The sequence below is a fragment of the Rhinolophus hipposideros genome, assembly GCF_964194185.1.
Source record: "Rhinolophus hipposideros genome assembly, chromosome: 26".
Classification (NCBI taxonomy): domain Eukaryota; kingdom Metazoa; phylum Chordata; class Mammalia; order Chiroptera; family Rhinolophidae; genus Rhinolophus; species Rhinolophus hipposideros.
The window spans coordinates 3,179,176-3,207,101 of record NC_138072.1 but is presented as its reverse complement, the minus strand read 5'-3'; the positions used below and the strand labels follow the sequence as shown (position 1 = coordinate 3,207,101).

At 38.8% G+C, this 27,926-nt stretch overlaps 1 protein-coding gene across 1 annotated transcript; it reads right to left on the bottom strand.

The window, feature by feature from the left end:
- Nucleotides 1-67: 67 nt before the first annotated feature.
- ZBTB41 (zinc finger and BTB domain containing 41) lies at nt 68-27,903 on the bottom strand. The gene is made up of 11 exons (XM_081038972.1): nt 27,802-27,903; nt 25,980-27,222; nt 20,516-20,723; nt 19,715-19,784; nt 18,222-18,369; nt 13,705-13,834; nt 10,360-10,455; nt 8,661-8,767; nt 7,145-7,250; nt 5,047-5,135; nt 68-3,822 (listed from the first exon to the last, which is right to left on the bottom strand). Exons 2-11 carry the CDS (start codon nt 27,097-27,099, stop codon nt 3,167-3,169), a joined length of 2,730 nt encoding a protein of 909 aa, XP_080895098.1. The 5' UTR covers nt 27,100-27,222; nt 27,802-27,903; the 3' UTR covers nt 68-3,166.
- Nucleotides 27,904-27,926: the final 23 nt, after the last annotated feature.

Sequence of the window (27,926 nt, the reverse complement as noted above, 5' to 3'; positions counted from 1 at the left end):
TTTATACATATAAACACAAACACTTAATCTTAGTATTCACACTAATGATTTTTTTTCTTTTAAATCCATAATTGTAGGACTTCAACTGTGCTTCTTTGGACAAATATTTATTCAAACAACAAAGAATTTAAATTCTTTTAAACTATTTTAATACCTACTAAAAATCTTTGGTGCATTTAAGTAAAAACTGATTAGGTTAACAAATTTCTATACTTAATAAATTACTCAATTTACATATTTAAGTGCTAACTGCTATCAGCTAAAAATAAATTTAAAACAATAAATTATGCTCATAAAATAATAAATTCTGAATGAGGCTAAACTTAGTTGCAAGATGCAAAATTTAAGTACAGATACAGAATTAATGAATTTTAGAGTTAATGGAACTTTTGTCCCAAATACTTCAAAGCAAATATTACAAAAGGGTAACTGAAAAGAGTAGGCCTCATTTCATATTTTTTTGTGCCAACTTCAAAAACTTATACATTCAGTTTGCCCAAATCCATGAGGTTTTCACAATTTTAAAATTTCTTATATTCTAATTTGGAATTGGAGGCAGATTTGTTTGTTTGTTTGTTTGTTCATCCGCTGAGACTATTTCTTCATAAGAATTATACTCTCTACCTCCCAGACTATTTAAGATTACATGAGAAAATGTAGTGCCCGGTACATGGTAAGCATTCATTAGTACGCTACATTTCTCTCCCTGGTTATTATAGCAGCTCGGCCACTTACAAATGATGTGAGCTTAACTGGGTCCTTCACCTTAATTAACTTCAGATTCATTATCTCTAAAATGGGAATACAGCCTGTCCTTTCTATGTCAGAGCTGGTTATGAGGTTTAAATGAGATAGCTGTGAAAGCATTTTCTAAAACAGTAAGCCACTATGAGTTTAAATTATTTACAATAACTAAATATATTTAAATTTCACTTTATAGAAGAGATGTATTCCAGAAAAGTTCTACATTGTAAACCAATTCCTACAATCAAATCATGTATTTAAAGCATTACATTATTATTAAAAGAACTCTAAAGTAACTACCTTCAAAAAACAAAGTATTCTTTTCAATGTGAAAATGCAACACCCTCATTTTCTGCTACCATATAATACACCATACACATACATGTATGTACCATCTGCCTTTTTATAAGTCCAAACTTTTCTACATTGGCTTAGGCAGGGTTCATTTTTAGGTATGATTTCTTTTCGTAATAGCATGATTTTTAGTTAAAAGTCTTGTTCTTTATGATAAAAATCATAAAGATACGTATTTTTAAAAGTCAATTTGAAAGACTAGCAGACTAATAGTACCTCATAGAGTCAAGTTCAATGATGTTAAGTACCTCAGATATAACATTTCCACAGAAAAGAGTGCCTTAAAAAGAAGAATTAACACACAATTAGAGCTACTGGTCCTAGGATAATTATAACAAAATCTTAATAAATGAGGCAAAAGTCAAGTTGGTTTTATTATTTATAAGAGCTACTTTGGTTAAGTGCCTCAATTCTCAACACGTTTTTCTTTTGTTTTATGTTCACTAGTATGGTGAACATTCCTGTAAAGTACCTTCATTTCTTAAGTGCTTCAGCAAACGTTTCTCCATTATTCAGTGGTTACATTTTATTCATTAAAACTTCATTATTTTATTTGTGACTTTTTTCACAAGGGCCGGGCCAGACTTTACAGTTTACACAAAAAAAAGTGCTTAAAGCAATTAGGAGTGTAAACAAAACGGAAATAGAAAACTCTTAAAATTGCTATTTTCCAGTAGTTTACATAAAAATGACATGCTAATAAAAAAATCAACCCTGCCTAGTCTAATCCTTCAAGCAGCTCCACTAGGAAACATTATCCTAGTTTTCGTTTAAATTGACTTGAAGATATGGAAAGTGCACATCTTTAAAGGTATTTTATAATTACCTATCATCTGACTGACTTTTTCCTCAATTAGTTTTAATCAGTGAGGTTTTGCTGTAACTGCATTTCCTTTCATCTAGTGCTCAACTTTTCTCTCATACCAAAATAAAAATCAAGGATGACATTAGTCTTATGTGAAAAGCAAAAATAAAGATCTGGATTTACATGGAAATCTGCATACAAGTAGTGGTTCCTTTAATTAAAGTAAACAACACTGAGTTTAGTTGGACACGAATTTTATAATTTGTTTGGCATCTTTTCTAACACTTATGTATGCAATATCTGTTTCCTAGAGATTCAGTTACCCAAGATCAATGAGACCAAAAGTAGCTTGTGAATTAAATGTCATGAATTAGGTATCACTGCCCCTCCCTTGGTGAGATGAAGCTATACGCTGTATAGTGTTAATGTTTCTGAACTAAACGGCAGAACACAGAGGGTAGTTAACCTTGAAACATGCCTAGTTAAAACTGTCATATCTTGCTTTTAACACATTTTCAACGTGTATAATTTAATGCAGAGACCTAGATTTGCATTTCTTATTTATAAGAATTGAAGCATAGGCAAAAACCAACCATTTGGGTGATTTTTTCAGTTCTACATTTCATTGAACAAGCTAGTCTTACATTAGTTTTCTGGCTTTGAGTTTGTCAGAAAGACCCCCTAATGATGCCCTGAAATTACAGCTAGATGAAAAGCAACGCAGGAGTATCCAAAACTGTCTTATAAAATCAAATTCCTAATTTCAGTTTTTAAAAATCTGGAAGAAATAACAATGAATCTTATGTTAGGATAAGGAACAGTTCCAAACCATCAGTATCGTCTCCTAAATTCTTTCTTAAAGGTTGCATGGTCCTTGAACTTGGAAGATGGGGAAGGGAGAAAAGAGGAATGAGACTAAAGAATCCAATTTCCACTAATGATTAAAAAAATAAAAACTCATAATGTCAGCAGCTAATAATTTTTGAAAAGCTGCAGATACAATTACAAATTAGCACTAAATAATCTTTTAAAATCACAAAAATGTTCACTTCAAATATTATACCTCAAAATGTGTCCAAATATTCTTATGTTCTGTAAACAGAGATAACATACTTTTCTTGATTTGAGACAGTTCGGAAGAATCTAAAAACTAGAGAAAATGCAGAAAAGAGCAGCGCTCCTAATTGAAAGGCCCCCGGCGCTGGACCACCATTAGCACATACCCATCCAAAAGTGGAATGTCTGTGGAATGGGTCGGTTTCCTCATGAATGCTGCTCATTCCTAGGAACTGTCTGTACAGCAGCAGCATTATCCAGGCCCAGCAGGGTTCCCAGGTAAGACTGTTCTCGAGGATCGAGCATGTGCTCAGGTCGGACTGGATGAACTATATTTGCAGGCTGAGGAGTCAGAGTGTACTTTTCCAGAAAAGCTAAATCGGCTGCTCGCGGGTAATCAGTGGCCGGGGGCTGTGGCGACAAGATCTCGTGAGAAGAGGGTGGAAGGGTGGTTGTGTGACGCACCAGATCGCTTGGGGTGTCAGGCATCTGAACTGGAACCAGCGTTACCGGCACACAGACTTCGGCCGACACGTTCTGTAACATCGTCTTGGCTTCCGACGGATACACTTTGGGCTGGTCCATATATTGTTTTGTTTCTGCTTGAAAGATTTTATCATCAGATGAGTACTCTACTGGCAAGGACACGAGTTTCTCCTCAGAAGGACCCAGAGGGTCATCAGGAGACTTGATGCCGTGCACGTGGTCAGTGTGGTACTTGAGTTTGTCTTTCCGCTTAAACGTTGCATTACAGTGCTGACAGTTGAAAGGTCGGGCATCGGAATGAATAACCAGGTGTTTTGTTAAGGTTTTCTTAATTCTAAAAGACTGATTGCAAATTTGACACTTGTATGGTTTTTCACCTGTATGAGTAAAAAAATGAAATTGAGTATGAAATGCGCTCGCTTGGCAAGACAAAGATTTTAAGTAGCATATTCTCCATGTGAATATTTACAAAAACTTAATAAGAGCAGTAATACTATATGCTATCACAAAACAGTAAAGAGAATGGCCTCAAACATTTAAGACAGATCTATGTTTGAATTCTGGCTATACCACTTACGGCCAGAAGTGAGCAAGGTACCAACTTCTCTACACCGTTTTCTCATCTGTAATATGGAATAGTAATAGAACCTACCTCACAGAGTTGGTGAATGGATTAAATGAGAAGAGGAAGTAATGCTGCCTACTGTACCCGGCATAGCATAAGTATCTGATAAACGTAGGCTACTATTATTATTGCTTGCTTTTCTTCCCACTATGGCCTCTATTTGTGTACCCCATAAATTGTGTGGAGGTACACATTTGGAGGGAGGTGTATTTTTGTTTTTAACGGGAGCACTGTATCAGTGGCAAGCTCTTTACTGCAATTCTTTGCTACTGAAATTGCCCAAATCCAGTTATTTCTCATTCTGATATTTATGAAACCAATTATTTTTCTCTTCCAGAAAAGCAGCTTGACAAAAATCCAAACTAAATAAAAAACAAAGCAGCCATAAATGCATAAATGAGTTAAGGCTTTAAAAATTGTTAATTCATATGAGATGTCAACAAGGACCATGACAATATGTAAGAAAGATTCCAACATAGTCTCTATTGCAAAACATGACAGTAGCACCAACGGGGGAAAAACGATTTAGAAAATGACAACTTCCAGAAAGAAGCTGAAGCAAACCATTCTATAACTACCTATATATGACGACTGACTGTATAAAGGAAAACTGTAAGTGGTTAACTTGGTGAGTAAGACAATGAGGTCATATTTGAATTACTCTTTTCAAAAAAGTAAATATCTTCAGAGTTATACAGATTTAGAGGAAGCACAGAAAGAGGAAAGTGAGAGCTAAAAGTTGAGTCAATTCCCTACGGAAAAAAATGTTCCCACATTGTACAAAATGATAGTCAAAAGTATTGAAGTTTATATAATAGAAGACCAGACTATTGCTCATTCTCAACATCAACTTTAATATGAGTAAAAATTGTAATGGAGAAAAAAAAAAATTTAACCAACAACAAAGTTTAAATGTCCATATTTTACTCCTGAATAATTGCACAAAAATATTCAGAAACTACCCATTAAGTTTTACCTGAATGCGTGCGAAAATGCATTTCGAGACTTGATTTGCCTTTAAAAATTTTCTTACAAACATCACATTGATGAAAAGTTGCTTTATATCTAAGAAAATAAAAGGTTAGAGTTTTTCAATGCAGTTTTAATAAACAGCATGCCACAAATCAAAGTCCAAAGACATCTCAGAGAAAAGCACCTGTGAGACTGAGCTGTGAGCTGAAGTAGCCACTTTCTTCATGGAATAAATACCATTTTACTGGAAAGAAGAAAAGATAAACTAGAGATACAGACTTGAGTATTTGGCAGATATTTTCTCAGAAATTAAATGAAGTCACCTGTCACTTTAAGGGAAAAATTGACAAAAATTTTTGACAATAATTGACAATCAAATAATTTTTGACAATAAAAATGGACAATAATTAAAAAATTATTATGAATCATCAAATTTGAGCTTTCAAGCTAATATAAGAATTTTGGAAAACTTGCGATCTTGACAGCATCACAGTACTCCTTTCTGAGACTGGAGGCTGTGCTAGCAAATGTGATTTGCTGAAATGTGATGTCCTGTGAAATACTCTCCTATTTGGAAAATCTGCATAACTCAGTGAACACTTCTTTTCCAAATGACAAATGCATGCTATTTCAGTGTTACGCATATGTAGGTACAACACCCATTCAAAGGACAAGACAAAGATACTGAATGAAGAGGGTGAGAACTTCATTAACCTTGTTTCCGATTCCACCTTGAAGCATCCTTAAGAAACTACCACTTGTTTAGTTTTAATGTAGTAGCAAAGGATAACATCCACAATTATCTAAGAAGGCTAATGTAATACTACTTCTTTGACCAACTATGTCTCTGAGTGAGACTAGGTTTTCTTCATTTACTGCAACCAAAATAACACGACAGCAGATATGACAATCCAGCTATTCAACCATTAAAGAGATTTACAAAATGGTAAAACACTCTTTCAATAGTTTTTTTGTTTTGTAAAATAGCTATTTTTCATAAAATGGCTATTCATGTTAGAATGTGATGAGTATATTATTATTTTTAATGAATTGTACTTACATTTTTTTCTCATTTCAATTTCTAATGATTTATATAATTTATTTAAACAATAATATACTTTTTATATTATATTACAATTAATATAAACAAAAGCTCCTGAGGTACTGAATAATTTTTAATGGTATAAAGGGGTTGAGAAAAAAAATGTTCTAATCTCCGGAGCAAGGGAGTGTGCAATTCCGTTTTCCACCCATTCCTACGGCACAGTGAAGTCCTATTTCCTCTCCTGGACAGCATCCTTTGTATGTATTTCTACAACTCAGCACTTAGCAGCGTCTCTAGTATCTAATGAACACACGAGTTCAGTGACTACAATGAAGACCCTGATTCATTGAGCGCGTCACTGAACAAAATCAATGGAAGAAGCACTAAACCAATACATGGAAATATGAACTACGAATCACCACTTCCTACTGGTCTTCAAATCAGTCCACCAGTTCCTGCACTTACATACACTGTGTATATTTTGTTGATCATGCTCGGTGCTATTAAACTTGGTTTCTGGCACCTCAGACCATACCTATTATGTAGTACTTACTCCCAATACCTAGTCCCAGAGCATGACTTCTTGGAACATTTTACACTCAACAACTTACCTCAGTTAAACTTGCCTATCTACAGTGTATTACAAAGTTGATGTTCAGAACAATGCATGCCTCCTTCAAGTAAAATACCATTTTAAATGCTCGGTGTGGTTAGAAAGAGATTTAAACTCTGAGACTACAAACATTTCCCCATAATTGCTCTCTTATTAAATGTAATACCTAGGCAGTATATTTATATACTCAAAAAGCCACAGCGACCAAACATAAATGAATTCACCAAAGAATGCCACGATTTTTATATTGGCCATGAACTTCAAGGTCTACAACCTCCTTGCCTTTGAAGCAATTGAAAATAAGGACAATAATATGCTTTGCTCAATTCCTCCAGGTCTGCAGAGAAGCTGGAGAAAGAGAGCTGACTAACCTACCCCAACTAAAGGAAACAAGGTATGAGCCACGCTGTAACTTTCAATGAGGAGCTTGGCTCTTTCACTTACTTTTGCCACACTTTCTCTCCAAGGTGCACACTTTTGTAATGGACAGTGAGATGGTCCCTACGACCAAAACATTTTCCGCATTCTTCACACTGATGAGCCTTCTCACCTTAAAGACCCAAACATTTTGATTATAATGTGCATTTCAGTTTTTCCCCCCCAGAAAAAATGATCAAACAAGAAGATAACATGATGAGAAATATACCAGGAAAGTAAAGCCACCCTTTATTCTGGGCTATGTGCTTTATATTCCTTACTCAAATATCTTTCTTCAGTCAATCTATGCTTATTTTCACGACTGAATTCTCTTCCCCATCTCAGAGACTTTTGCTGTAGACTCCAGATCTTACCTTTCAACTAAGAGAGCAAGATAAGTGAAATCACTTTGAAACTCAGGACTGTTTTGGGAACATGAGTCTGGATAGCAAACACTTCAAATGAACATAGATTGAATCAGCATGAGGCTGTCGTACTGATTATAAAAAGGACCCGAACACTTTCAGATCTTTGTACTTTACTTTTAAAAGATTTTTCTTCTGTGGAGATTTCTTACTTTTGTAATGAGCCAAAATACAAATAAAAGGAAAATTTTAGATGAGTCCACTTTCTCATCTCTATTCTTATATCCAATTACAAGGGTTTGGTCTCTAAAAATCACTTTTTTGACATAATACCAGGGTGCAGTTAAACCATGCGGCCTCTAGAATTAGGAATTTAGAATTCTCCACCTAAAAATGAAAATGTGTAAGTTCCAGTGGAAAAGTCATAAGACCTTTAACATCTCTCAAAAATGGTAACAGAAACTCCAGCTGCCATTGGGGTCATTTAAGGAAATCACGACTACCTGTTGCATACTTTATACTTAAATTACGTTGATAGGAATAATAATAATCACCTGTTCTACTGTGCTCAGAGATGGTTCTTTCCCATTATTGTGCTCACATAGCTGGCTCTCTTAGCACTTCCTGAACATCAATCTGAGAGGAAAATATGAAAGAAATCCCCAGAATATGAAAATTATAAAGATCTGAAATTGATCAGGATTACTAAGGCACTCTTTTCCAAAGACAGGATTTCAAAACTTCACTATTACATAAACCTTAACACCCAATTACAATCAGTTTTCTTCCAACATCAAAGGTTTTCTAACTTCTTTCAAATCCAATCAAAACAATATTATCTTGGCATCTCCCTTTAGGAGGTGTCAACAAAAATTATTGCACATATCTGCAATAATATGCAAAACGCAAAATTTGAAAATTTGTTAAAACGATTTTAAAATATACTTTGTAGTCATAAGGAGCAACCAAATGATTAAAATTACAGTGAACAAAAACATGTCATAAAATTATGTCCCTTTCAGACAGCTTTTTAAAAAACACTTTTAGAACCAGTATTACAAAGGGGTGAGCAACATACACCAAATTGTTAAAATTACAGCCGACATAATCATGATGTAGCACCTTTTCAGGTGCTTTTTTTTAGGATTTTGGGAACATCCTTACAAAATACACCCTACCTGAATGTATTTTTTTGTGCTTTGTGAGGTGGTCATGACGAATAAAGGTTTTCCCACATTCATCACATTCGTATCTTTTGTCATCATGATGTACTCGTAGGTGAAGTCTATAAAGAAAAACAACTGAAGGTCACTAAACATGGTGAGACATTGGTTAACTCTAAACAATGACAAAGGCTGGCTACTCAACCAGCCTCATACATTACGGATGCCATTTCTATGGCTTTCCGAGTCCTTTCTATGCTCACTGCCTGACTCCAGGGTTCCTACTTTCAAAAGAGCACGCCAGTGTCTGCGCAGGCGCACCACCTCTGAATCAAACTCCTTCCTGACTTCTCAGATCTTAAGCCCACTTCATTGAACCTGCCAAATGTCTCGAGTCCTATCGGACGACTCAAGCCTCAGAGTCAGCGAAGGTAGGAGTGAATCCGGAAAGAGTGAGAATCAGACAAACGGGGTAAGTGCACGAGTGACAATCATACAAGGATGGCAACTGATTCAGCCACTGAATTAATCCTTCTGGATAACTGATACTTATAGACTGACAGTTTATTAGCATTTAGTAAATTTGTAAGCAGTCAACTTCCTGACAATTACATTTTATTACTTGTCCTCACACTAACCAAACAAAATATGGCTCATTTTATAGCTACCCGAGGATGGATTATACAAGGTTTAAATTATTAAAACTAATCTCACTTGAATTATTGTTATCCCACAACCCTTCATCTGTATGTGTGTGTGTGTATACATACATATGTGTATATATGTATACACATACATAAAACAAAACAAAACATATTTAAACTAAAGATATATATGTGTGTGTATATATATATGTATATATATATATATATAGAGAGAGAGAGAGAGAGAGAGAAAGAGAGAGACAGAGACGTATATCTATCTATCTATCTATCTATCCATCCATCCATCCATCCATCCATCCATCTATCCATCCATCCTAGGGAAATGACTAGTTTTCCCATTCAAGTTGCCCAAACAGGTATTGATTCTACCACAACTAAAACCAGAAACTGAATGGACATGTAAAGGGGAAACGTTCTCTTTAAACTTAAAAAAAAAGGTAATAATAAATGGAAAGGTAAATAGGAAGCCTTAAGATTAAAATTCTTAAGAGCACTAATAAAAAGTAAAATTGTACACATATGTCACAGTAGGTAGTCTCCTATTACTCATTCAGAAAACAATGTTTCAGAAGCTGCCAGTGTAGTCAGGGATTCAGTTATAAACTAATTACATAAGTTTCAAATAGTGAATAGAAGACTTTCTAAAACTGAGGATCTTGGAGTTTTCAATTTTGCCACATTTTTATAGCATAGTATTCTTTGATCATCAAGAGTTAAGAAACACACTAAGTTTAGAACCCCTGACTTGTAATGAATTTTGATTCAAAGAGAGGTAATGAAATAGATCTTTAAAGGATGACAATTTAGAGAGTCAGCATTCAAACTTGGTGCTGAGGAAATGTTTAAAAACATTTCACAAAATAACCACAGAATGAAGGCTAAAATATGAAAAGTTGTAATGTAGAGGGGAATCTACAAATGTTTGCACAACTTTGCTGGTCATAAGTGCTAAGAAATGTTTTAATTCAACAAACTAGAGCACTGATAAGGAAGAATTAAAATGGAGATAGAATTTTATCTGAATGTAAGGAAAACACGGCTTGACTCACCTGTATGAGCTCCCATGACGGAAACTCTGCCCACAAATACTACAGAGATGTGGCTTTTCTCCACTGTGGATTCTCAAATGCTCTTTCAAAGTAGTTCTGTGTTTAAAAAACAAAACAAAACAAAACGTATTTAAACTAAAGATTTTTTTAATGCCAATGAATACATTAAACACAGATTTCCCAAAAGCCCACCCTAAAGATATTCAAGCTAACACTCCCTGGGGCAATTCTCCTAGGATCAGTCTCGCCTGCACACAAACATGCTTGTTTTGTCTCCCCTTTAAAACAAAAAAATTTAACTTTGGCTTCCTTTGCCGTTGGTTTGCTCAAAGATTTAACTATCTAGCTGAAGCAAACTTTCAAGAAACACAAATAAAAAATACTCAATTGTCACTATTGAATTAGGTAAAACTGATGCAAATTTTGACGGCGAGAGCACAATAATAAATAGGGAATCCAGGTGCTCAGTATTAATCTTTTCAAATATGTGCTCAATACTTGTTAACAAGAATGTTTCAAGGCAAAGAGAACTACAGGTATCTGGAACTTCCAGATGCCAATGTGGAAAAGGGAAACCATATCAAGGATACGGTTACTGCCCCTCCAGCCCTGTGACCCTGGATGTAACTAACCACTGCTGGTCCAAATACATCACCAGCATGTGCAGTAGTTCTACCATTCAGAGGGTTTCAAAGGGCGGACAAAGTTATTTTGGGGAAAGAAAGTAAAAGGCATGTGTCTGACATTGGCGGGCTTCTGCCCCTCACTCCCACTTGGCAGTTACTCCGGTCCCATTATCTAGCGAGCAGCAAGGCTGACTGAGTAAAGGTAGTTCTCTGCCAGCAGTGGTGCTCTTCTACCAGGCGCCCAGCGCGTTGCGGGGGAGTCTGCAGGTTCACCCAGCGTTGTGGAAAACAGACGAAAACTACTCCTAGACCCCAACCGATTAAGTCATTAAAAGTCACCCCAATAAATTTAATTAAAAAAAAAAAAAGTTAAAAGATGGAAAGGTTGTTATGGTTTTGGTTTGTTTGCTTTTTGTTTTACTGAAAGACCTTTAAGGGGAAAAAAGAGTTTATGATGCGTAAAACAACCTTTATATTTTATCAATCTGTAAACACAAATTTTCAGATGAATATACCGCACTGATTTTCCTATTCTGCCACCATATCCACCTGGTAGAAAGTGGCATTTCTAATTTTCTTTAATTAGGAAATTTGAATACAGTGAAGAGTATAAAATCTATGCATACTGTTCACAGAAGAGCATTAAACACACGCAGGGCAAGATACGGAACTCCCTGCACCAAACCGGCCTCCGCAGGCTCCCCCAATCTCACCCTCCAATCCCCCTCTCTCAGAAATAACCACCTATGTCATGCATTCCCTTTCTGTGTTGTTCGGCGACCTGTGTCGTGTATGTCACGAAACAATACAGCGCATGTTTCTGAAAAGCTGAGCGGGAAGCACAATCCTAACAACACAAGCCTCGACGTGTCACACTCACTACCACCGCTGCTGTGGGCTGACACCAGCACACCTGACACCTCGGGGTGCCCGTCCTGCCGTGAACCCCCTTTGCCCCTTCCCACGTCCGAATTCCTGTTTCCCACAGCCTCTGTCTTCCTCTGGAACAGTTTCGTTTCTCATTCTGGTGAAGCATGCCCTTTAGTTGCTTCAGGAGAAGAAGTACCTTAAAGGCTCATTTTCGGACATCAGGAAAAATGTCTTTATCATCCTGGGACTTCACTGTCAGCTTGATTAGGAACAGAACTCTACGTTGGAAATCATTTTCTTTCAGAATTTTGGAGGTCCAACTGCATCATCTTACTTCTGGTGCTGCTGTTTGGAGAGATCCAAGTAATTCTAATTCTTGATTTAGTGTATGTGGCTTTCCCCCCAGAAAACACAGAAGCATAGGAAGCTTCATTTGCCCCCCAGTGTTCTGAAGTACCACGCTGATGCACCTTATTTTCTCGTGAGGTCCTAACCACGTGATGGATCACTGCTGTCTGGCAGCTCATCAGCTCACATCCTTCCAGTCTGGGAAATCATCTTTTGAGTTATTTCAGTGATTTTTCCCATTTTCTCTGTTCTTTCTTTCTCGACCTCTTACCTGGTCCTCTAATGTTCTAATCTTCATTTCACATTTCTGCATCTTTTTGGTCTACTTTTTGGGAGATTCCCTCAACTTTGTCCTTCAGTCCTCCTTTGAGTCTTTTCCTTCATCTCTCATGCCTTGAATTTCTGGTGTCTGATTTATTATGTCAGTGACTCTTTCGTACTATAACATCTGTTCTTGTTTAATGGATTCTAGATCTTTAACTGGGGATATTAATAACTGTTTACTCCTTCTTTTTGGCAAATTACATTTTTCTTCCATAATCTGTTCCCTTTAAGTTTTGCTTGTTTTTTTGTGTTTGTGTTGGACTCTGTCTTCCATGTTGAAGGATTTCCTTGTGTCTTTATCTGCTCACGATTATCTGTGATAGACAAAAGACTGGACGGGAAGGTCAAGAGCACGGGTGGGCTCCGATGACTGTGAGTCACTGTAGGGGATCTGGGGGACTGTCTGCCCTGGGGCTGCTCAGATTTTCCACAACTGATTTCTGAACTGCCACCTAGAGGATGAAATCTGAGAGCCAAGGTGTCAGCAGGGACAGGGCTCACTGCTTGCAGCACTGAGAATGCATCCAGTCCTGCAACAACAAGGCTCACTCCTGCTCAGATTCTGCCAAGATGGGAGAGGGGAGGTGCCCAGCAGTCCCGGACAGTGCAGGTGGAAGAGAATCCACTGACGAACTTCTCAAGATGCTTTTACTCTAGAGCCCTTGTTCCATCTCCTTCACCTGCTTCCAGAGGTTCCAGTGCTGCCAGCTCGTGCACTGCCTGTGGATTCTGCGATGTGCGCTGGGTTCTGGACTTCGCCATTGGCACTGCAGGCTTTGTCCCTCTCAGACCTGCTAAGGTAGTCAGTTATCACTGACCCATCGGCTGCCGAACTGCCGAGCCTGTGTGGCTCTGGTCACTTTTCTATTTTCCCTGTCTTTGTAACTTACTATCTTGGAAATAAATACACAGACGCATAATCTTTCCTGTGTTTTTAGTGGGGTTTCAGAAAGAGACAAAATGTTATCTGTGTTACATTCACCACCTACAGGTGCAAATCCTGACTCCATCTTCCATAAGATTTTATTATATCATTTCTTCTACCTTTAAGTTTCAAATTAAAGCATAACTCAAGTATCTTGTATCTTGTGTTGCTCTAATCCTTATAAACTACATTCATTAATTATTCCTACACAACAACAGCAGGATTTTCCTGGGTGTGTGGATAATTCCTCACCTCTCTCGTACTGATTTTCCACAGATAAAGCAAGTCCATTTTCTCTTTCCACCATGGGTACATTCTATATGGCGTTTCAAATTCCCAGTGTCGTTAAACTGGCGACCACAAATATCACATGGAAAAGGACCTAAAAAGGAAAAGAACGGTGCGCGTGAAGTTTAAGGAGTACATACTAAGTTACACTTAACATGTATGTGCGAGGTAACAAAGTGGTGGGTGGCGTGGGGACCGACTACTTGAGCCTGACATCTGAGGTTTGGGGGGCAGTCCTGTGGGATGGAGCCCTGAATCTGTGGGATCTGACACTGTTCCCAGGCAGAGAGCGTTAGAGCTGAGTTAAATTGTAGGCCACACAACCGGTGTCAGAGACCTGCTCGTTATTGAGGGAAACACACACACACCTGGTGACCAGAAGTGTCAGAAGGGAAGTGTTTTGTGTGAGTAGAAAGGAGACTCCCGGGGAAGAAAGACATAGTAGAAATAACTGATTTTTCCCTACACAGAAGGAGACTGAACTGGCTTTTTTCCTTTACGGTACGTTATAAATTTATGCCTAATTTTATTAGTGCACATATAATAACACAATGCAATTACTTATTTATGTTTCCTCTTCTCTTCCAGAACATTTCTTCCTAGAAGACAGATTTACAATCATTTCTATAGCCCTAGATCTGATATAGAGCCTGACATTTAATATAATAAATGCTGATAAACAATTAAGTAAATAAACTGAAATGTCAATTCCCAGTTTGAAATCAGACTGGAACAAAGTAAAAAATGTTACACGCTGAATTTTTGGGACAAGGAAATAACGAGAAACTTGGGAAGAATAAACAGAGGACTTAAGAGAGTTCATGGTTTGGAAATATATTATTCAAGGAAGCCGTGTATTTGGAAGAAGATATCTCAGAACTTGTAAAAATAAACCAAAAAAGAAATTCTTAACGAAGAATTAATTATAATAGCACAATGGAGTGAAGAAAATGGCATATAGACACATCTGGAATTCAGAAACATATCTAAGGCAACCATTCGTTCTGGATGAGGCTTCATTCAGCATGTTTCTGCACACTAGAGATGAGAGATGATCTCAAAATGTATACTGTATCAAGTATCTTTAACATATTCTCATTTACAATCTCTAACATTTCATCTTCCATGCGATCTGAGTCTTTTATTCATTCATGAACCCATTCAACAAGTATTTGTTGATTCTTAACTCATTTCTATCACTGTTAAATAAAGTACTATGAAAAATCCTTCTTCTACTCCCTACCCCCAAAAAAAGTTGAGGAAGGGAGTCAGCATTTCGCATAGTTGAAAATGACTAGATGAGGCAAAAACAGGTCCAAGGCGAGCAGGTTATAGGAAGTGTGTGTCAGGCGAAGAGTGTAATGCGTACCGGTAAAACTGAGTAAGTGATAATAACTATACGTACCCGTGAAGGTCTCACCCGCTGAAGGAGAAAGGAGGCATCTCTCCCATGGGTGGACAGTTACCCGTCACGGCTCTTCAAAGAAAATACCAGCTATGTTTTTCTTCTATTGCACACATCCAGTTTTGCTGCTAAACCTCTTTGAACTTTTATTTATAAAGCTACGCTGGGAACTTAAACTACAGGAGATTTTCATGTCCACTCTCTAGATAGCATGGAATTAGAAGATTTGACTTTTTAAAGCCAAACTATAACTTTCACACTTCCAAATAGAGATATATTAAAAGTTCTTCTCCCCCAAAGGTTCCTGTTATATTTCTTAGGTATCTCTCCCAGATGTTCAGTAAAATCCTAGTGTGGTATACATGGGTGCTGTTGGATAACCGAAAGCAGTAACTCTCATGTATGTGGTACCTGGACCAGCAGCATCAGCATCTCTTGGGAAACGTTAGAAATGCACGTTCTTCGGCCCTGGCCCAGACCTGATCAGTCGTCTAAAGTATATGGTGATTCAAGGGACCAGATGTACAGAGATGGGTACAAAGGAAACTGAATACATACATGATTATATATAATGCACACACACGATACCTAAGCATATAAAAATAAAGCAGAATTCTACTTGGTATATTTTTCTCATAATGGCCAAAAATGCAAAGCTACCGTGTAATTTCACAAACCATACTTCTGGGAGGTTGGAGAACCTTAACAATTATAACACTAGAAACGTAACGTATCCAGAGAGAGAGCAAGCAAAGCAAGCCAGGCCTGGCCCTACATCTGGCCCTTGAGAAGTGTGACTTCATTTAACCCCACAGCACCGCAGAGGCTGTGATCAACCTGTTTCCCACACGCGAAAGCCAGAGCTCCATGAGGCTGTCCCAGCTTACAGTCAGGGGCCAAGTCAGGCCTGGAAATCCAGCCTGGACAGAAGGCCCCCTAACTCCCACCCACCCGTACATCATGCCACACCTGTTCAACTTTTCTTCTAGTACATGTCAACTTGTATTCAATATTATACAAATTAACTAATCGGTTATAAAATAGTTGTGTGGGCCTAACATTATAATGGAATGGTTTATTTACTGGTCTGATTGCCCATGGACTGTAATTTAACTTGGCAGGAACAGTGTGCACAGATCCTAACAGAGCGGACGTATGGTTTCGGTTGTTCCAGTTGTTCAAGGAATAATTACTACTGGGAATGCTAAGCATAGTTTCCTCAGGACGTAAGTTAGCAGGTTGGCTAAACCTGGCTGCCTAGCATTTCTGGAATACCTACCCTTACTGATACCCTGGAGCACAATAGAAAAATAATCTTTTAATAACATTTCACAAAAAACTAGTTCAACCACCTTTTCAGGAACGCCCTCCTCAACAACTCTAATCGCTGATTGGCTCAGCATCTGCTTATCTACTTTCATTGACAGGAAAGTAACTATTGTGCCACACAAGTTACTCCAATTTGTAAGTTCCCATACTCAAAAAAATGTCTAAATTGAAACTAAGCCTATACCTTAGAATTTCCATTCAATGTTCTTCAGATGTCTATTTATTTACTAAATGATGTATTACATAACAGTTGAAAGAGAAAATCAGGAAGATAAAAGGAAGTGGAAACAAGTATGTTAATCATAAAAATTATTGTATTTTGCTATGATGTTTCTACAAAGTGGGACAGATAACCTATGGTTTTCATTTCAAAATAAATGAAGCCCACAAATTCCCCAATAGAAACTGTTTTTTCTGGAACTACTGTCTAAAGAAATTTCTCACATGCAAAATGCAATCGTGCACAAGCCTCCAACTATAGTTCTTATATTAGTACATATGCAATAACACAATAAATATATATTTAATGCAATAGAATATGTACTATGTATGTATATTATATGTTATATTAATATTATATTAATTATGTATATTAAATATATATAAATAACAGTAATTATAAAACCTGTTTCCGTATGTTGGCTTCTTAGAAATGCTCAGATGAAATACCATGATAGAACTTACTAAATTCAGAAATAAGCAAAAAAGAAAAATAATCTTCTAGCATACACGAGTCTTATATACTAGAATCACAAAGATTAAGGATTCCTTATTACACAGTAAAGCCTGGAAAGTATTTGAAGACAGCTGTTCTGTCTCACTTAACTAGTCTGTCACTTCCCAGACAAAACATCTCCCTATTTCCCACACAAAATATTTCAAGGTCCTTCAAAAGTTTCTTCCATGAAATGATTTTAAGACCCTATGTCACTATAATTACCGACCTCTAGAATATATATTTGTTAATATCCACCTCGAATGTGGTATCCAGAAATGAATGCGCTATCCCACATCAACTTAAAATCAGTGAGATGATTACTTCCTAATTTTGAACAATACATTTTTATGAATACAGCTCAAAACTGCATTGGTTTTTGTCAGTTATATGACATCATTGGTTCAGATATTGCCTTAAAAAAAGCTTGAAAACCTCTGCTACTGAGCCCACCTATGAAACGAGGAGTTTGGATTTTGTGCCATTTTTCAGGTCCCCAGTGACTGAAAGTCAGATCATCCCCACGTTTACGACTTTGTATTTATTCTTAATTAAACTTAATTGGTTTTAACCTGTGGACAACACAGTGTTTTGGGGTGTTTTGTTTTTTTTTAACATTTATATGTAACTGTCATAAATGTACCTAACTGCACTACCATCGAGACCACAAATCTTCACCTGGGCCATAAACATTAGGGAGAGAATTCATCAAATACAATATTGAATTCCAAACACACTAGATTTATTGCACTCCTTGAAAATTTAAGTTTTTTCCAAAACAAAAATGCCATATCCCAAGCACTCACCAACCTATCCAACCATCAACTGCAAATAAATGCAATTTATGACCATCACACGTCTACCACCAAAAAAAGACAAGTAAATAGACAGACGTGTTTATCACCTCCAGGACCTGCGGCAAATCCGGTACTCGGCCCGGTTTGCATGACCTGCTTCTCCTAATGCTTCGACAGCGCAATGGGGCTGATCAACCACTGTCATGACCGCTTTCAGAAAAGGGCGTCTGCTCACCCAGATGGAACTTTTCTTGATGCTTCAACCGTGCAAACCGTGACTTGAAATGCTCCTCACAGTAGGTACACTTAAAGGGTTTATCTTGAGAATGTAGAATCATATGTTCCTCCAAGTGTGGTCTGCGAGTAAAAGATTTCTTGCAAATCTAAAAGAAAACGCACATAAAACATAAGGGAACCTGAATGAAAAATTAAAATGCAAAGCTCATGTTGAGAAATAAACCCATAAATTCAAGTGGTTAGAAAGATGTGTAGGGCGTGCTGCTCTGGGGCTTCAGAAGCCCCGTATGTTTCCGCGGGGCTTCCTGGAGCCCAGCTGCCATGCTAGAAGGAAGGTCAAGTAGCCGCATGAAGTGACCACAGTGGAGGAGACTCAAGGCCCAGCCAACCGTCCTTGCTAAGCTCCCAGATGTCAGCCAACCCCAAGTCACCAGTCGTGTGATAAGCCACTTCGGAAGTGTCCCCAAACCAGACCAGACCAGACCATCCATCGGCTTAAAACTGACTTCAGTTGAAACCATGTGAAACAGAAATCACCCAGCAAAGCCCTGCCTCAAATTCAGATTACTTACCCATAAAGTGGTGAGATACAATAAAGTGATGTGTAAGGCCGCTAGGTTTTGAGGTGGTTTGTTATGGAGCAACAGGTAACCAGAAATGGAGGGAAAATGATAATATTTTATACTCTGTGCAATAGTAATGTCACAGTTTACATACACAACTACAAGGTGTGATTAAAAAATACGGTGAATGCTGCTACCAAGTGCCATCCAATGGAAAGGCAGGGATCTTCAATATGGGAAGCGGCACGTCCAATCTTAGTAACAGTGAGTGACGAGTTTCAACTTGTTCAGTGCAGTCAGTTGTGAGCTACAGTTGACAGAAGGTGTGTTTAAAGTGTGCCATAAATCATCCTCCATCATGACAACGCTCACATCACACATTGCTTCTGGTGTACGGCAATTTCTGTCAAATAAAAACATTACGGTGTGTCCTCATCCACCTTATTCACCGGATTGGGTTCTGTGTGACTTCCGACTCTTCCCCAAAGTCAAAATGATTCACGACATCGAGGCAGCCACGACAGCACAATTAAAGACACTCACGAAAGAGGACTTCTAGAACTGTTTCAGAAAGTGGCCAGAATGATAGGTAAGTGTGTTAGAAGTGAGGGAGAAGTATTTTGAGGGAGATTAATGGCGATGTGTCTTTTACTGTAATAAATTTTCATTTATTTAAACATTCACCGTATTGTTTGATCACACCTCATACATGGCATAGTGATTACAATAAAATTAAAAACGAGGATTGCTATTTCTCATCATCTAAAAACTAACCCATACCAGCCATTTACAAAAATATTAGGATATCATTGTATAAAAGAAAGGTCTAAAAGTGAGCTAAGTTTATACTACTTTAAAATCTAATTACTTTCCCAAAAGGTACCATTACATTTGGTTTGGTTTTCTACTACAAATTAAAAGCTCTTACATCACATTTCCAACTTTCACTCTTCGTCTTCTTAATGGAAATAAATTCTTGTGCATTTTCAGGATGAAATCTATATGAGAAAAATAAAGAGATGATTAGGAAATTATTATTTTAGTTAATAACCCATATAATCTGCTGACAGTGATTACAAGAGCCAGGCACTAATTCCTTTCTTACAGAGACAGACACATGTGAGTACTTTAAGAATACATATAGTGACATCATTGTAATAAATGAATGTGTATGCCAAAATTTATGCAGAAATAGTCAAAGAAAAGTCTAAACATGTTTTGAATACATTCAGGGACCTAGCTATTCACAGATAATCTTCAAGGTAATTGACTTGATTTTATTTTTTTAGTCCAGATTTTAGTAAACTTAATATCTTAAGAGTTAAACATGCAAACCATATTAAATCTTCTTTCACTCAAACATTTTTATTTTATCAACTAAAGATGAAGTTCAGCATGAGGAATATGTTTCCTAGTATTCCAAAACTGTAGTTTTTGAATACATACTTGCCAAAACCTAAGACAAAAAAATAGCCTAACTAAATGCTACATCTTAAATTTCTGTAGTATAGACTAAGGGTCTTGTTTCTACACCAAAAAACTTCACTTCAACAGCATTAATAAAACGTGTGATCAAACTAACATTTGCTGCTCTTAGTAAATTGATAGTCTGCAAAATGTTAGGCAGTGAGCGCATTGGAGGCCAGCACTCCATGTGTGTTTTCAGCTTACTACATATTTAAATTCGAAGGCACAATAAAGGACATTACGGAAGCAAGATAATACTTGCCTCTTTACATGCTTGGCTAAAGTCTTCTTGCTTGCATGAAGTTTATTACAATAAGGGCACTTGTGCTCCTTCTTATGAAATTCTGTTTCATTACTGTGCTTCTTTCTGTGAACAGTTAGGTTAGACTTTGTCGAATAGCGCTGGTGACAAATATCACACTCAAAGGGCTTCTCACCTGTGTGAACACGTGTGTGGCTCTCATATTTCCCTATAAAAAGAGAGAAATTAAAATCATATTCAGTACATTTGCCACGCAGTGACTGCAATTTGACAGTGGAATAAAATCTCATGACTAACAGCCTATTTAATATACACACCCACACAGAGAAAAAAAGTTTACCTAAGTTTATAACTTTGATAAACCTCAAAGACTTATTGCTTTGAGTTCACTGCTCCAAATACACCTTTCTTCAAAAACCTAGGTCACCACTTCCCCGACTGTGTTCAAGGGGCGACATCTCATCTGGGACTTTAGTGGGGGAACAGTGCCCTTGCGTGTCCCAAGGTGAAATCTGGAATGAATTTTCAGACATCACAAATAACAGGTAGGTTTTATAAAATAAGAGTTAAGTTACATCACGGTTTTAATCAGTGTTCTACAAACTAAAGGTAATTGGTGCTCACAGAATCAATTCCTTGGGTTGTGACTAGTATGGGGGTGGTGTGGGGGGGATAGAATCGCGTAGAAATATCAAGAGCGCATTCACACTAGTTTCATACAATTGCTGCTTCAATTTATGTATGCGCATGTATTTGTAACTATGTATATTGTATAATACACACTTGTGGTAAAAATGTAAACAAGTCAAAAGTAAATAGTCCGATGTTAAATGACTAACTTTTAAGTGATTTTTGGAACCGGCTCATTCTTAACTGGGGATTGACTGTACGTGTTTAACAGACTCTCAAGACTAAAAGCTAACTTATCAACCCCCTTGTGCCGAAATCTCCTGATTTTTATGTCCAAGTGAACAGAACAGCAACTTAATAAAAATCTGATAAAGTTTAAATTTTTCGCCAAATCTTTTATTTTCTATGACTTTGCTGAAAAGATATTAAATTAACAATTAGCAGCATTTTTCCTTTGTTTAAACTCAAGAAGTTCTTTCTTGCTTGCAAATAAATGTTGTTACATGTAATGGAATATTAAAAACCATCAATATGGCAGTTTAATTAAAAATCAAAACCACTTTTGACTATTAAACTGCCATTTTCCCACAGACCAGTAGACTTCACAAGATTTAACCAAGAAAAATGAAATAGAAAGTTTGGAAATTTAAATCGAAATAACCAAAATTAAAAAAAAAAAAATCAGCAAAGTCCAATTAAAATACAAAAATTTGAATAATTCGTTATCACATTAAGAATCTCTAAAAGAGAAAAACTTTTTTGTTAGATTATTAATTCAAATTTTACATACAAAGGCATAGTAGGGCCTGGTATCTCCATGGATTTGAATTTCTGAACAGAAGACACACAGCTTCTGAGGAAATGCTGGACCTAAAAGGGTGAGAGAAATCTCGGGGGGCTAGTGGAAAAAAATTTTAATCTCCAAAGAATTCCATCTTTTAATCAATTGGTAGGTTTGTGTGTGGAGGGGGTCGGGGGTACCCCTCAGCATAACGGTCAAATCTACATGTTTTTCCTTTTTTTATGGGGTGGGAGCAATTCTATAAAAATGCATAAATCAAAATATTCACTACCAACTTGTCAGAGTTTCAATCAAAAAAACAGTATTCCTTCATAGACTACTAAACTATGCCCAAACATTCCTACTCACCAACGGAAAACACATAATGGTCAGCAAGGACATCCACAACATTTTTCTGAACTGAATCCCAGTATGAATTGTGCCTCAGATCAGGAGACACAAACTAAAGATATTTTCATGTGAAAAACTTGACCTTGTGCTTCAGAATTTATTATTCCCCCATATCGGTCATGCAAAATTATCATCATCAGATATTGTATACAGTTTTTATAAAGAGAAACATCACCTAATTAGCTCATTGTATACCTGGTATTGCTAAATCTTCAATCATACCTTGAATTTCTTCACGCAGCAATCCCTAAAGTGTACTTAACGAAAACATTTAACCTGCAAGTAGAGAATTGTGCCACTGCTACAACTCTCCTCCCTCGACAACCAAATGGAATCTCTATCAGGATGGTCTAGTGTGTCCCTTTTTTTTTTTACAAAGCAATAAAACACTTTCTACCTCTTGGAGGACTTGTACATTTAATCCAAGGAAATATTTTAGTTCCCAGTAGGAACAATACAAAAATAAATTATCCAAATTTTCTCTCTCACCCCATCTGTCATCTCCCTATTTTCACCTCTCACTCACTAGGTTTTTGGTACAAGGGGGAGAAGGTCAAAGGACTCTTATTTGCATGAGAATATGCTGCACGGAGGACAGCTGGTGGCCAAGAGAAAAATACAACTGGATCAGGAGTCTCACTGCAATCCACTATTAAATAGATCAGAAAGGATAGAAGAGCCAAAGTAATGGAACCAAATTAGTGATTTCATACAGTGGAGCTCATGGTTCCAGCAGCCCCGACTCCAGAACAAGCTCTTCAGAGCTCATCATTCTCTCTCTTAAACCCACTCCCAGACAGCAAAGTTAGACGCTTGTAAAGAAGTCCAACTGGCTTCTCACAAGTCCAAAGTCAAGTCAGACATCAAACTTTCAGCCTAGTTCAATTAAAAAGGAGTTTACCAAAACCTTAATATTTGGCATGCCCTGGGTTATCACAAAGGATACGAACCAAAAGATACAAAACCTTCAGGCTCACAATCTAATGAGATAAAGAAGCACAAATCTAGGTGGACATTTTTAAGCCTTAAGAAAGGCATGTGAGTGATATGAGAAGGATTAATGGAAAATGGCCCTTGAAATGTTTTGTGTATGTATGTGTGTGTGTGTACTTACTGGATAAAATCTAAACTTTTCGGTTTAGCATAAAAACCGTTCAGAATTCACCTCTGCTTACTTGCCATCCTCATCGCCTGTCGTTTTCATTCTTTCTCCATGCCCACCCCTTAGCAATTTCCAGAACACAACATACACCTGGATTCCTGCACATGTTGGTTGTCCTGCCTCGTAAATTCCTCCCTCCCTAATCTTTAGGTCTCAGTTCAAACACTGCCTGCTCTGTGAAGTCTTTCCTGATTCCGTCAGTCCTCTATACTTACTCTGATAAGATTATCTTTATTGAAATGGTATTATATGTACTCATTAAATTCAAAGATTCTTGAGGACAGAGAATATGCCATTTCATATTTGTTTAGCAGTGTCTGGCATATCAGAGCCAGCCAGCTATACCAGATTAATAAGTAATAAGACCAGCTAGCATGCCTTGCACACCTTGTAAATTTCACACATTTTAAGTGATTTACAAGGACTATTCAATCCTCATAATAACACCCAGGAGAAGGTACTGTTACCATATTAGCATCACCCCACTATACCTATGAGGAAATAAACTACAGACTAAGTAACTTGCCCAAGATCTGGATTCAAAGCGCAAGCAGTCTGACAGGCCCACAGCTCCTGTTGTTTTTTTTTAACAGAAGGCTAGAACCTCAATGACAATCTCTCTAGGCACTAGGTTAAAGCAAGCTGCCCCAATGAGGCTAAGCAAGAGGGAGGTGAATAAAAGGGGTATAGTTTAAAACAGTCAGAAAGGCTCAGGAAGGCAGGCTGGAAACAAGCCTACAATGTTATCTATTATTCCCACAATTAGCTGGACTGCTCTTGGTTCAAAAAGCTGCCAAACACATTTCTCAGTATATCACGATCTTCATCTTGAGCAGTATTTTTCTAAATTATTGTGCAAAGAAGTTGAATTTCTTGAGATATTAAAAGAAATACCCCCAAAGTGTCCTGTGACAGAATGATCTGAGGAAATGCCAGGTCAAGCAGAATGAACAGGTTTCTTTCCTACAGCATTTGACAGCATTAATACATACTGTGAATTACAGTATATGGTTTTCCCAATCTGACTTGAACACAGAACCCCTCTCAGAAAGCATCTCACTGGCCTAGTGTTCGATAGCACAGTTTGAGATCTAAGTGCTGGGCCTCCGACGCCATGTGTGAACTGACCCGTTGCTCACTCATCTCAAGTGAAATGAGGTCAAATTAAGGAAGAATACAGAAAGCATGTGCTAAGAACACAATGTCTGAGCAGAACCTACTGGAAAGATGGAATGTTCTCGGGTTTCTCAATCCAAAATGCTGTCTCTTCACCCCTCATCCTACTTGTTTATGGTTCTACAAGAACATTTATCCAGCCTGAGTTTAACAAATTTACTGGTATTCATGTGCTCTTCCGACTGACTGAGTTACTCAAGAAAAGCTGTATTATTCATGTCTGCACACAGCCTCGCAGTAAAAATAGTAGTGAATTATTTCATTTGATTGTCAAAATATTCTGATTCGGAGTGAAAAATATTCAGAGGCGTAAAAAAAGCAAAAAGAGGTGACCACTGGTATGCCATCGTGTACATCACTGCACATTTTGAGAGCAAATGATTACCAATACCTTATAAAACCGATTTCTACCTAGACTGACATACCTAACTTAACGCTGCAAGACACATGGGGATATATTAAACTGAATTAATAATTTTACAAGGTCTAATTGCACTTACATGTCCCTTTATATGTGGTAGAATATATTTCACAATTTCATAACTTTGATTTGTATGTTAATAGTTTAATTGTTGCAATTTGAAAGGTCACATTAGAAAAGTTCACGAGACCTCCAAAAATTATTTTACTAGCAAATATTAGATATCTTGAAATTAAATATTCACTGCATATTTTTAACTTAAGATGACAGACCACATTTCCTAGACACACATTTCTGATAAAGGAAAAGTTGATGTATTCATTATCATAATAACCAAAGAATACTACTAATTAGGACACTTTCAGAAGTCTCTACCTACACAATTAAGTTACAGTTTTATTCTCAACTGTGCATTAGTTTAATCTGAAGCATCCCAATTCTTAACAGTACTAGATACTGGAAAAATGACTATTTCTAACTCACATGTTACCATGCTCAGGGGGAAATAGTATACAAATTATTAAATTAAATCTAATACAAGATAATTCAATTTTCAATAATGACCCCAAAATAGCACTTAACTGTGATATCAAAATAGCATATAAATCAAAGCTCTACATTCATAATTAATAACACTCTGGAGTTTTTCATACCAAATGCATGAACTAATTATCCATCAGCTACTGCTGGGACATGAGCAAGAGAAAAGGTAATACTTAATTCCTGAAACACAATAAATTTAAACTAACGGGATAAAATCCGTATCGAAAATCAGATATCCACCCTAACTGAATACTTTTTAAATTTTACTTCCCAAGGTTTGCTTTCTGTATCCCTGAAAAGGAAAGTTATTAGAGACAGAAATCAAGCTTGCTTTTCTTACCTATTCGGTCAAATGTTTTATCACACTTAGGACACTGCAATATTTTTTTGTTACTGTTCTGAATGACCACGGGCGCTAGCCCCGAGTGAATATTCCCTACAGAATCAGCAGCCTCGGGCTCCTCTTCCGCGTCCCGCGGCTCTGGTTCACTGTGTTCTTCAATGTCGGAGTACTCATCGGACATCTCCTCCTCTAGGTCATCTTCCTCGGCGTTGTACTCACTCCCTGGATCCTCAGAATCGTTTCTGTCAGGCTTTTCCTTCTCGAAATTTTCCTGATTCAGATTGTCCGACCCGTCACCACTTTCCTGTTCATCATCGCTGGTGTCATCGAACTTCACAGGGCACTTCCGATTCCTTTTGGATCTTCTCGTGGAAAGACTTCTCTCCAACATTTTTAACCCATGTTTTTTCCCCAACAACAGGGACCTATGGGTTTTAGCCAAATGGTTCTCTAAAGACTTTTTATAACAAAAATGTCTACTGCAGAATTCACACTGATGATTGTTTGACAGTCTTCCAGTTAACTCACTCAGTGTTTCTTCCGGTGATGACTTTTCCGTTAGCTCCGCCTGAAAAGTGGCGACACTCTCATTGTTGAGCAGCTTCACCGCATCGATAATGTCCAGGAATTTTGCAGCCTCTAAAACCAGAGGTATTTCGTATTTGTACACAAAAAACTCGGAGGTGTACAGAAATTCGAGCAGATGCTGGAAAACGGAGTGCGGGACGTGATCCAGGGTGACCACGTCGGTGCTTGGATTTTTGCTCAAACACGCGTGGAAGTAACTACTGCCCACGGCAACGACGACTTTGTGGGCGCTGAATTCCTTCCCGTCTACCACGATGAGTAAGTCACAGAAAGACGGTTGCTTCTGCCTGTCGTCGTTTAAATACTTGAGCAAGTTCTTATTGTACTGCAGAGAACTCAGGAGTGTCCTCTGATCCGGAGACGGGGGCAGCTCCGGGCGGCAGGCGCGCGCTCCCCGGGGCGGCCTCTCCGCCGAGCGGGCGCAGGTTACGGGCTCCCGCGGCCCCGCGCCATGGCCTCCCGCAGCCTCGTGCAAGCCCAGGTGGATCTTGTCGTCAGCATGCGAAGCCACCTTTCTCCTCTTCTTCATTGCAGTGCGCCAGTTTCGGAACCGGAGACTTCATGCGGGTCCTACGGGGCGCGCGCGGAAAGGAGCGCGACGGGCCGCTCTCGGGCTGCAGCTGCTGGAGGGCGCGCCCGCGGGTTTCATCGCCTGCAAAACAGTGACAAGCCCGTCAGACACGTCCACGCCACGCGCGCCGCCAGGTTCGCGGCACGTGTCAGCCCCCCTCCGACACCGTGGCGAAAGGATGGTGGCGTCGCAGCTTCCACGCATCCGCGGCGAAGGTGTCCGGGCGGAGACCAAGGAGGGCCGGGCCCGCGGGACGCCCCACGAAAGCACCGCTGGCGAGGCGGCCGGCGCACCCACGGGCGGCGGGCGCGGGGCGCGGGGCGGTCCCGGGGGCGGCGGGCTACCTCCGCGGGGGACGGACGCTCGGCGGTGACAATGCGGCCTTGGCGGCCGCGCAACCCTCCTCTCCGAGAACGAGCTCCCCGGGCGGGCCGGGCCCACCCCGTCGGGGACCCGGGGCGTCCGTGGGCCACCGCCACCGGCGGGAGACGGCGCCGCAGGGGCGCAGGGCAGGAGGCGTGGGGTCCACCCGAGGGACAGCGGAGCGAGCCCGAGCGCGTCCGCAGGCCCAGCCCCGGCGCAGACGGCGCCCGCCCGCGGCCACCCCGCGCCCCTTCCCAGCGCACGGCCCCCTGCACGGACGCCCCACAGAGCCACTACCGGGGACGCCGGGCTCCCCCGCTGGCTCCCGGCCTGCGCTCCACTCCCGGCGCGCTCGCTCCGGCGCCGACCCACTTCCGGGTTCAGCCCCCCTCCCTCGGCGCGGTCTCCTCCCAGCGCCGCGC